The 11,413-nt window shown below is 48.1% G+C and overlaps 1 protein-coding gene across 1 annotated transcript in view; it reads left to right on the top strand.

The window, feature by feature from the left end:
- TEP1 (telomerase associated protein 1) overlaps positions 1 to 11,413 on the top strand; it is a 34,236-nt gene that overhangs the window by 10,164 nt on the left and 12,659 nt on the right. Inside the window, exons 13-31 of the mRNA XM_007951221.1 lie at positions 1,932 to 2,100; positions 2,553 to 2,711; positions 3,033 to 3,116; positions 3,896 to 4,026; positions 4,332 to 4,391; positions 5,237 to 5,395; positions 6,438 to 6,614; positions 6,836 to 6,956; positions 7,673 to 7,797; positions 8,068 to 8,181; positions 8,267 to 8,384; positions 8,524 to 8,718; positions 8,840 to 9,015; positions 9,112 to 9,268; positions 9,401 to 9,580; positions 10,076 to 10,168; positions 10,460 to 10,592; positions 10,747 to 10,897; positions 11,159 to 11,292. Coding sequence (XP_007949412.1) covers positions 1,932 to 2,100; positions 2,553 to 2,711; positions 3,033 to 3,116; positions 3,896 to 4,026; positions 4,332 to 4,391; positions 5,237 to 5,395; positions 6,438 to 6,614; positions 6,836 to 6,956; positions 7,673 to 7,797; positions 8,068 to 8,181; positions 8,267 to 8,384; positions 8,524 to 8,718; positions 8,840 to 9,015; positions 9,112 to 9,268; positions 9,401 to 9,580; positions 10,076 to 10,168; positions 10,460 to 10,592; positions 10,747 to 10,897; positions 11,159 to 11,292 — 2,636 coding nt within the window. The remainder of the gene's footprint in view (positions 1 to 1,931; positions 2,101 to 2,552; positions 2,712 to 3,032; positions 3,117 to 3,895; positions 4,027 to 4,331; positions 4,392 to 5,236; positions 5,396 to 6,437; positions 6,615 to 6,835; positions 6,957 to 7,672; positions 7,798 to 8,067; positions 8,182 to 8,266; positions 8,385 to 8,523; positions 8,719 to 8,839; positions 9,016 to 9,111; positions 9,269 to 9,400; positions 9,581 to 10,075; positions 10,169 to 10,459; positions 10,593 to 10,746; positions 10,898 to 11,158; positions 11,293 to 11,413) is intronic.

Here is an 11,413-nt window from a genome sequence, read left to right as displayed (position 1 = left end):
TTTTTTTTTTTTTTTTTACTTTTTTTAATGTAGCTTCTAAAAAGTTTAAAATTAAATATGTAAATTTAATTGTAATTTAATCCTACTGGACAGCATTAGTAGAGACTACTGAAATCTCTAGATTTAAAAATACATGAAAAATTTCAATATGCACATAATTTATAAGAAGAGTGTAATGAACTCCCATAAATGTGTTACCCAGATGAAATAATTATCTGGATTTAACCACATTTCCCTTATTGATCCATTTTCTCTCTCTGAGGATGTTTTTAAAATAAATGCCACATAATATAATACATTTTATTTTACCTCTCCATACTTTGCATGTGTCTCTTAAAAAAATAGGCTTTTCTTACATAATTACAATGCCATTAATATTACTTGACAAAATTGAAAATAATCTCTTTATATTATCTATTATTCAATCCATATACAAATTTTCCAATTATATAAAAAAATGTATTTTTTCACGGTTTTGTTCAAATGAGATCCAAACAAGGTCTACATATTGCATTTGATTGTTAAGTCTCTTAAATCTTTTGTTTTCATGCTTTAGATCTCTTTTAATCTTTTGTTTTCATGCTGATAACTTGCTGTGAAATCAGGTTGAGGGGTCCTGTTAGAGTATCCCATATTCTGGCTTTAAGTACTTCCTCATGGCATTTGTTTATTCATTTCATGTACTATAGACATTAGCTCTGGTAGCATAGTGGCTAAGACACTTGCCTGCTAATCAGACAGCTGGTGGTTCAAACCCACCAGCCACTCCTCGGAAGGAAGGTTGGGCAATCCTACTTCCATAGTGATACTGCCTCGGAAACCCAAGGAGGGGTCACTATGAGTCGGGTTTGACTCAATGGCACATAACAACAACAACAACAACAGACATTAGCTCTAAAGGCTATAGACACAGATTTGAGTAGCACAGATTTAACTTTTTTTGGGGTGTGGGGCAAGAACCTTTCGTAGGTGATCCTGTACCTTATATAGTATTCTGTTAGGAGACCCCAGAAGTCTGGTGCCCCACTCCTAAGATTGACCAGTGCTTTTGTGTGGTGATAGCCTGATCTCTACTGTAGAGTTGGTTCATTTATTGATGATCTTTGCTTGAACTAGTCATTTTAGTAGGGATTGCAGAAGAGAGGTTTTCTAGCACTCCTTTATATTTACAAGCTGCAATTCTATAAAGAATTTCCCTCGTCAACTAAAGCTGTTAGCTCACTGCCATCGAGTCAATTCAGTCTCATAGCAGCACCCACTGGATTTCCAAGGCTGTAAATATTTCCTCCTTAACTAAAGCTGTTAGTTACCCTGAAATAGTTTATTTAGAAAAAGCAGGTTGAATGTTCAATTCTTTCTCCTTTAATCGCCAGTTTGCTGAGTAAGGGGTTGTTGTTGTTATGTGCCATTGAGTTGGACCTGACTCATAGTGACCCCTCCTTGGGTTGCCGAGGCAGTATCACTACGGAAGTAGATTGCCCAACCTTTTGTCCGAAGAGTGGCTGGTGGATTTGAACTGCCAGCCTTCTGGTTAGCAGTCAAGTGTCTTAGGTACTATGCTACCAGAGCTCCTAGTAAGGGGTCAGTATTCTTTAAAATGCAGTTTAAAAATATGTAGCAGTAAAAAACTAACTTACGAAGTAAGCATGGATTAATGTGGTAAGCGTGACAAGTTATTCAAAAGAGAGCGGCTACATTCTCCTCCCGTGAGAATGGATTAGAAGAACCCTGTAGGATGGGGACGAAAGGAAGCTCTGTCCCAGTCTTCTATACCAGCAATGGAAGTAGACTATGAAAAAGAGATGGTAGTGCTTGAGGAGGGAGGGAGGGGCCTCAGAACTTGAATGACAAATTCTCATCTTCCTGTTTGGTTCAAAGTGGCAGTCAGATGAGCCCCTGAGTCCCTCTGTCTGTGTCTTTCCTGCCTACAGACAGTGGAAATATGATGGTGAGATGCTGGATCGGTACCGGCAGGCCCTAGAGACAGCTGTGAACCTGTCTGTGTGGCACAGCCTGCCCCCACTGCCAGGCCGCACACTCCTGGTCTACCTGACAGATGCGAATGCAGACAAGCTCTGCCCCAAGAGCAACCCACAAGGGGTAAACAATAAAATGGGGGGGGGTTTCATAGGTATTGAGGACCTCAAGCAGTGCCCCGTTCCCTGACCTGATTCTCTCAAATAAGCACTCAGAACTGAGCTAAATGACATTAATTTGCTTCCAAGTGTCAGTCCCTAGTTCCTAGGGATAGTTCCTAGAATGTGTCCTTCAACCCTGTTTGTAGATTATAATACTAACATTTCACATTTGGCTGGTACTTAGTGCACTCTAAATTTCTGTCACCAAAATATGTCTCACTTTCATTTTACTCCATCCTAGTGTTTTCTTTGGGTGGGAATACTGGTTCCTCTTGCCCCCAAGCAACTCCTAACTGGGCATCTTATCCCCTTTCCTCTTCCTTGCACCAATGGGGTGTTTGGCCTCCAAGGCTGGGAGAGCAAGGGTGGGCTCCAAAGCAGGAGCCTATCTTACCCTGGCCCTTGTCCACTCAGCCCCCCCTGAACTACGTGCTGCTGTTGGTTGGAATGATGATTGCTCGGGCAGAGCAGGTAGATCTCTTGCTGTGTGGAAAAGGCACTTTGAAGACGGCTGTACTTAAGGCAGAGGAAGGCATCCTGAAGACTGCCATTGAGCTCCAGGCCCAAGTTCAGGTCAGACACTAACCCCTGTCTTCAAAAAAAAAAAAAAAAAAAAAAGATTGAACACAGCAATAATAAAATTTCCCCAGCCATCCAGCCCACACTCCAGTCCTCTGTCTTCCAAATAAAATATGACTGTATTTTTGTACTCAGAGCTTTGCAATGCATAAAACTGAATCTCAAGACCACAGAAGAAAAAAAAAAAAAAAAAAGATTGGATACCAGCTTAGGAATAACATGACTATACACAGTTCAGAAGATTTCTTGAACAGGCTGTGGTGTTGCTCATTGATCATCTCCCTTCCCACCACATAACCCTAGCCTTTCCTTCAGGAGTTGGATGAAAAGGATGAATATGAATGTCCTCTGGATACTTTTGGGAAGTACCTGCTGTCTCTTGCTGTCCGACGGGTTCCTGTGAGTACTGCCCAACCCATGAGGAAGCTTGTCCTCCCCACATTTTCCTCTACGATTGATGTATCTTATTTCTTGACCACTCAGACTGACCTTACAAACCATGTACAGTATCCAGATCAACTTCCTGCTATTCCTCAACAAATCCTTTACCCAGGGGTGTGCTGGTAAATGTTGAACAACCAGCTCTCTAGAAAAATAAATCTTGATTAATAGTAATTGCCAATTTTTATACTCCTACCATGGCCAATTTCAAGCTGCCAACCTGAACCCAGTGTCTGGAAGAGACGCTCAGTAACACACCATTGTACAGTATTTCTCCCACTCAGATATGTAGATGCAAACGAGCACAAGAGTAGATAAGAGTAAAACGTAAAAAAGGAATTAGGAAATGATGACTTTGGAGTATTTATTATCTTTGTTTTTAATATACTTTATTAATTTTAATGTTTAATAATGGCTATGCTTAACGACTGTTCACAAAACTCCTAAAAATTTAACAATTTGCTGTCATGATACTGAAGGAGCCAGATCCAGCATACCACTGCCACTACCCCAACCTCCACCTTGATGCCTCCCGGATCAGGAGGGTAGTGGCTTCCCTTGTCCTAAATGCCTGGAAATGATATACCACCACCTTTAGGAGAGGTAGTTCCCCATCTCCCTCAAAATTCTCCTCTCTCTCCACTCCTCAGAGATCTCTTCTCTTGATATGCTGAACTCTTAGATGTCTCTTCTGTCCCTTGTCTCCTGGTCTCAGCTCTTCCTCTTTCATCTTACAGGTGGATAGGGTCATCCTCTTTGGCCAAGTTATGAATCAGAGATTGATAAATGCAGCTAAACAACTTTTCTGGCAACACATAAATTCCAGATGCCTCTTTGTTGGCATCCTCCTACAAGGGACAAATTACATGTAAGGATGCTCACACTCCCCCTTTCCCTGTACCAGAATGGACTTACGCCTCTACCCAAGCTTAGAACACCATCACTCTCCAGGCACCTCTCCAACTTTGCCTTCCTACTGCTACTGCACTTTGGATGCTGGAGGCTTCTTTGAAATCTTCAGCCTCATTCTGGATCCCTTTGTGAGGATCCACCCCAGCCTAGCACATAATCCTATTCAAAGCACAGAAACAGGGTGCACCAAAGTGTTAGGGGACAGTAACTGTTCCCGGCATTGTTTCTGATGGTTAGTGTGTCTGCTTCTTCCTTTGCCAGGTTACGAGATGTGAACCCCAATGATGTGACACTCTCAGGCTGTACTGATGGAATACTGAAGTGAGTACATGGCAAGGGTTTGGGGACTTTGTGGAATGTTTTTCAGATTCTATCCACGGTTTCTACTCCACTTATTTTACTTTTTAAACAAGATAGAATTTTATTCCTCTCCTACAGCTGTCCATAGTATCACAGGGACACAGGCACCTTCTGTCTTAAATTGCTTCACCATCCTCAGATACTCAGCTTCTACCTCATAGTTCAAGATGGCTACTCCAGCTCCAGCTATCATGTGTGGATTGCATCCAGTAGGAAAGAAGGAAGGGGATATGGGAAATGGCACTGTTTATTTTTAATTGATGTGACCAACTTTATGTTTTTCATTTTATTCACTCTCTATAGCCTTTGTTCCATGATTGATCTAAAAGAAACCATCTATTTCTGCAGAATTGCAGGAATCTCTTTGTCTCTCTCTCTCCCTTTAGTCTTCTTATTTACTTGTTCTCTCCCTGTCTTTTCCTCTGGATGCCTCCTATTCCCAGTTCCTTTTAGGAAGCCCCAAACACAGTCTTCTTCTTCCAGAGAGCTTTCATGGCAGATGCAGAGCTGATTAAGCCCAGACTGGGATGGCCTTAATCTTTACAACTTTACCCAGCCCAGTTGCCTATAGCTCAAGAGAAAGCCTTTAATAATCATGCATAGCAGGGGTTGCTGGAACTGGGTTTTCTTTACTCCTATGGTTAAGTCTACATTTATTTTAAGTCTGCATTTGCTGCTTGTGGTCATCTTCCTAAGGAGCTCCGGTTAATTGGGTGACCTGTCCTAGCCCTATCTTTGCCCCTCTCGTCACCTGATTCTTACCCCTGACGTTCTGCCCTGGTTCATTTTATTACTATTTATGTCAGGTTCATTGCAGAGCGTGGGGCCTCCCGACTTCTAGAACACGTGGGCCAAATGGACAAAATATTCAAGATCCCACCACCACCAGGAAAGACAGGGCTTCTGCCTCTCAGGCCACTAGAAGAGAATACTCCAAGCCCCTTGGCTCCAGTTTCCCAGCGTGGGTCAGTCTGTGTTTCTATGCTTTTGTGAATTGGGAGGGGCTGCAGTAGAAACCTGGAGAAACTCTGGTGACTGAAACTCTTGACTGTTGAGATACTCTGTTCTGTTCACTGAGCTGGATGGCTTCCTCTTTCCCAGGCAGGGGTTTCGGTAACACAGGAAATTGTCCAAGTGTGAACATGCCCCTTTCTCTACTTGGGAATGGAGGTTAGAATGTGGGGATGGCAGCAGGGACCATGGCTATACAGTCAGGCCTTAGGCAGAGGGCTTAGGAGCACAGGCTCTGACTTTCTCGTTCTGCCCACCAAAACCAAACCCAGCCATTGAGTTGATTACCACTCATAGCAACCTCCATTGGGTTTCCAAGGCAGTAAATCTTTATGGAAGTAGATTGCCCTGTCTTCCTTCCACGGAGTAGCTGGTGACTTTGAACCACCATCCTTCTGGTTAGTGGTCAAATGCCTTAGGTACTGCACCACTACAAATAGTAGCTTGTCCCTGGGGTTAGGTCAGTCCCTGGGGTTAGGTCAGTCCCTGGGTGATGTAATGGTTAAGTACTCCACCGCTAGCTGAAAGGTTCAAACTCACCTGGAGGTGCCTCAGAAGATGGGCCTGGTGAATTGCCTGCAAAAGGTCACAGCCTTGAAAACCTTGTGGAGCACAGTTCTACTGACATCCATGAGGTCTCCGTGAGTCAGAATCGACTTGGAGGCAACAACTATCCTTTGCGCTTAACCTTTTAAAGCTAAAGTTCACTGATAAGTAAAATGAGTGTTGTCATGAGCATTTCATGAGCAAATAGTGTATAATAATCATTTGCTAACAAAAGGAGGGGTGCATGAGTAATGGCAAGTGGGGTTTCAACTCCAGGGGTCCGCCATCAAGGCTATCAGCGTGTTATGCTTGGGAGGCCTGCTGGCCTCTCTGGTTTCTGTCTGTCACACCCAGCTCATGCTCAGAGCTGAAGGGTGGTCCACAGCACTCTGTGGAATTGGCTTGGTGGGCTGATCCCCAGGTTGAGCCCAGCCCTCTGGTCACCCCCAGATGGCGCAGCATCCAGCTTTTCATTTCGTCCACTTTCCGGGACATGCATGGGGAGCGGGACCTGCTGCTGAGGTCAGTGCTGCCAGCCTTGCAAGCTCGAGCAGCCCCACACCGCATCAGTCTTCGTGGCATCGACCTACGCTGGGGCGTCACTGAGGAAGAGACCCGGAGGAACAGGTGTGGGGCTGCAGAGACAAAGGCCTGGGCCAGGGATGAGAGGTTGTGTAATGGAACTGAGGTGGGGCAGGGCTGGGCTGCCGGAATGGAGGAGGGCCAGGGGAGAAAGTTGCCCTTGGATGCTAATGATAGCAGCCTACTTACATTTTGCTCCATGGTCACGTGGGTCTCGTCTCCCCAATCTCACCCATATTCTCTGGTGCCCATAACCATGCCCACAGACAACTGGAAGTATGCCTTGGAGAGGTGGAGAACTCGCAGCTTTTCGTGGGGATTCTGGGCTCGCGCTATGGCTATATTCCCCCTAACTACAACCTCCCTGACCATACACACTTCCACTGGGTAAGGCAGACAAAGTTAAAGCAGGGTGTGGGGAAATGACAAAGGTGAGGCAGGGCTGGGGAAAAGCCACAGTTTGTCAGGAACCCTGGGACTATGCATAGGTACATCCTTGACACTTGAGAGTATGTGATTGGCCAAGTTTCAGATGAGGGAATTCCTTTGAGAAGTATCTCTGATATTGGCAAGGGATGTCAGTCTCCCTTCTGTCATTTTCATACCGTGCTGCTTTGTGGGAAGCTGCTTAACTTAACCTAGCCTTGTTGTTGTTGTTTTGTGCCGTCGAGTCGGATCTGACTCATAGTGACCCCTCCTTGGGTTTCCGAGACAATATCACTATGGAAGTAGATTGCCCCATCTTCCTTCCGAGGAGTGGCTGGTGGGTTTGAACCTCCAGCCTTCTGGTTAGCAGTCAAGTGCCTTAGGCACTATGCTACCAGAGCTCCCTAACCTAGCCCTAATTTCCCATATATTAGAGAGAAATAATGACATGTTTATTGCAGAGGTATTATGTGATTTTTTAAATTATCTATAAAAAATGCTTGGCACATACATTCAGTAAATGTTAGTTGTGAGCTCCATTTTATTGGCTTGTGTCTGGAGGGAGGGAGGAACATTATAGAGATGAAGGAGCTTGAGGGCCTAGGCAGGTCTGGAAGGAGGGGTTAGTGTTCAGGGCTGGGGCTGAACTCTGCCTGTCCTCTGTCACCTCCCTATAGGCCAAGCAGTACCCCCCAGGCCGCTCAGTGACAGAGATGGAGGTGATGCAGTTCCTGAACCGGGGCCTCCGCCTCAAGACCTGTGCCCCAGCTCTCATCTACTTCCGGGATTCCAGCTTCCTCAGGTATCCCCGCTGTTGCCTCTAGGGCCAGTCTCCACAGAAGGTCAGACAGACTAGGTGGCTTGTCTCCACAAAATTCAGTGTATGGGAGTGAGGAACTAGAAGAGAGAAACCAGTCTTAGAGAGCTTGCCTTTGCAGACCCAATTCAGCCTTGGAGCTGAAGTCAGGGGCGGGTCTCCATTTGAGGATAAGTTTAAGGGCATAACACAACAGGGTAGTGGAGGCTAGGGTCTGAGTCCAGCCCCACTCTTGGGATATCTTTGGTGGATCAGTTCTGTGCCAGACACCTGGAAATCTGACTTTATCCCTGAGTCTGAAGAGGCTGCACATCGGATCACAGAACTGAAGAGCTACCTGAGTAAACAGGAAGAGATTACCTGCCGCAGGTGAGCTGGGGGTGGTGGAGCACCTGCACAGAGATGTGCTTGGGGGGCCAGGCCTGCTCTGACTTTGGGTGTGCTTTGTCCACAGATACCACTGCGAGTGGGGTGGGGTGGCAGCTGGCCGGCCCTATGTTGGGGGACTGGAGGAATTTGGGAACATGGTTCTAGAGGATATATGGAATATGATCCATAAGCTTTACCTACAGGTTAGCAGATTTGCTGGTAACTGAGGGACTGTGGAGGGGCAGGTGGTCTGAGTAGTCCAGGGTGGGGACATAACTTGGTGGGACATCAATGAGTTTAGGCCTGGGGGTCCTTAGGAGTCACTGGCCCATGTGTCTTTAGCCTGAGTCCCAAATGGAGCAACCAGTGTCCACCCCAGATGATGACTTGGTCCAGGCCACCTTCCAGCAGCTGCAGAGCTCATCCAGTCCTGCCCGACCACGCCTTCTTCAGGACATAGTACAGCAGCTGACACAGCCCCGAGGGAGGCTAAACCTGGTGATCGGGCAATCAGGACAGGGCAAGACCACATTCCTGGTACAGAGCCTCAGAGGCCTGGGCAGGAGGGAGGAGGGGGACTGCATGGGCTAAGGAGGTAAAGCACAGAGAGCTTGTACCTGTAAAATGTGACTGTGTTTTATGTTTCCATCCCATGCAGGCATCCCTTGTGTCAACCTTACAGGCTCCTGATGGGACCAAAGTGGCCCCCTTAGTCTTCTTCCACTTCTCAGGTGCCCGTCCAGACCAGAGGCTTGTTCTCACCCTGCTCATACGCCTCTGTACCTATCTGCATAGCCATTTGCAAGAGCCTAGTGCCCTCCCCAATACCTACCGGTGTGTGTCACCCCATTAGCTCAGCCTTGTTGATGCTACATGATACTACCCCTGTGTTCTCTCTCCCTTAACCCTTATCTTTCCCTCTACTTACAGAGGCCTGGTATGGGAGTTGCAGCAGAGGCTGCTGCCAAAGGCTGCTCAGTCCTTGCACCCTGGCCAGAACCTGGTACTGATCATTGATGAGGTTGACAAGCTAATGGACCAGAATAGGCAGCTAATTTCAGACTGGATCCCAAAGACCCTGCCCCGGGTGAGTGTGAGGAGAAGGTAGAGGATGGAGGAAGATTGGGGAACAGGTGGGACACTGTAGGGAGGAAGGGACCTCTCCAATATTGTTCTCCTTTTCCTTTTACCTCCCTGTACTTCCACCCAAATATCACAGGGGGTACATCTGGTACTGAGCATGTCTAGTGACACGGGCCTGGGTGAGACCCTGGAGCAGAGCCAAGATGCCCACGTGGTGGCCCTGGGGCCCCTGGAGCCATCTGCCCGAGCCCGGATGGTGAGAGAGGAGCTGGCTCTATATGGAAAGCGGCTAGAGGAGTCACCTTTTAACAACCAGGTTGGATCTAGGCTTGGGCAGATGGGTGGGTGTGGGGGTGAATCTAGGAGCTATTATGAGGACCAGGGGTGCTGGGGTTACCAGCTGCCCCCACAGACCTGCTCCTTCATTTTCTCAGGCGCTTCAGGCCAGGGAGAGTCATTAACAGGATAACTGTGCTTGCTTGTACTATATACCACCCTTCCCTCCGTGCTGTGTGGCTTCTCCAGTACCTGCTCAGCGAGAGGAGAGGAATAGAGCTGTGGTTACCTGGTGGGGCAGGCTGAGCTACCAGGGATTCCCTGCAGAGGGCTGGCCGGGCAGAGCAGTGTAGGGAGAGGAAGGCCTGTGTCCTGAGATGATGCTATGGACCTCTCCTTGTTGGAGACTTTCAGAGGCAGAGGAGCTGCCTGGCAGTGGGCTTGGTGCTAGGAAGGAGGGCAGGCAGGCAAGGGCTGGCAGTGGGCAGGTTGTGTGTCTCCATGGTCCCCACACTGAGTCTGTGAATCTCGTCAGATGCGGCTGCTGCTGGTGAAACGGGGGTCAGCTCTGCCACTCTACCTACGCTTGGTCACAGATCACCTGAGGCTCTTCACACTCTATGAGCAGGTCAGTTAGGGACATAACCCCACACCCTTCATCCTCTAAGTCCTAATCCCACTCCCCATTCCTCATTCAGCTTCTTCATCTCCTTACCTCATCCCTTCATCCTTCATGTTCCCCTATCCTTACCCCTTGCTGTCTTGCAGTCATCCATTCCCTCGTGCTCACCTCTCCCCCATTTCTTTTTCATCTCTCCCTACCGTTTCTCATTCTGCCCCCTTTGCAACTATTCAACCAAGCCTTTTAGCCAAAGCTGTCCCCTTCTCCCTACTAAGTCCAATCTCCTTTCTCTCCAAGGTGTCTGAGAGACTCCGGACGCTGCCTGCCACCATCCCTCTGCTGCTGCAGCACATCCTGAACACCCTGGAGCAAGAGCACGGCCCTGATGTCCTTCCGCATGCCTTGGCCACTCTTGAGGTCACACGTAGTGGTCAGTGCTCAGGATGGATTGAGAGGCTGAGGGCTTGGGGGTTGGATGACCTTGGTTCAGTTGGGACCTCAGTGAATGGTACAAAGAGGATTAGGTGCTCCGGATAGGTATGCTGTGAGGTTGAGTAAGGGCCTCAGAGAGCTTGGGTTTTCAGGTCTGACCATGGATCAGCTGCACGGAGTGCTGAGTGCATGGCAGACACTGCCCTGTGGGGGCAAGACCTGGGAAGAAGCAATGGCTGCTGGTAACAGTGGGGACCCTTACCCAATGGTCTCATTTGCCTACCTCGTCCAGAGTCTGCGCAGGTACAGGTTTCCCTGATTGAGCTTTCCACTGACCTCACTGTGGGACCCTCTCCCATCTTTGAGACCAGGCCCTGGGTGATCCTTTCTTCATCCTACCCTTCAGTATAGCTCTGACACCTGTCTCCCAGGCCCAAATGAGCTGCCACTCAAGTTACCACTATTGGAGATGTGAATGAGGGCCCACAGCCATGGCAGGTTGCTGCCTGACAGGCCTCCTCCCTCTCCTCTCCTTCCTCTTCTTCCTTCCTCACATGAGGACAGTTTGCTAGGGGAGGGCCCTCTGGAACGTCTTGGTGCCCGGCTCTGCCTCCCTGATGGGCCCCTGAGAACAGCAGCTAAACGTCGATATGGGAAGAGGCCAGGTCTGGAGAGGACGGCACACATCCTTATTGCAGGTGATTGCAGCCAGAGTCAGCTGGGGCCCTGAGTGAGGGGTCCAGGCCAGGTGGGCAGGAAACTCACTGGTGTTCTCCACTAGCTAGACCCTCACCTGCCACCCCAGGTGGATGACTCTTG

The sequence above is a fragment of the Orycteropus afer genome, unplaced genomic scaffold (assembly GCF_000298275.1).
Source record: "Orycteropus afer afer isolate SDZICR_OR568_19922 unplaced genomic scaffold, OryAfe1.0 scaffold00292, whole genome shotgun sequence".
NCBI lineage: Eukaryota > Metazoa > Chordata > Mammalia > Tubulidentata > Orycteropodidae > Orycteropus > Orycteropus afer.
The sequence above is the reverse complement of the archived record's forward strand: the minus strand, read 5'-3'. Positions and strand labels throughout refer to the sequence as shown.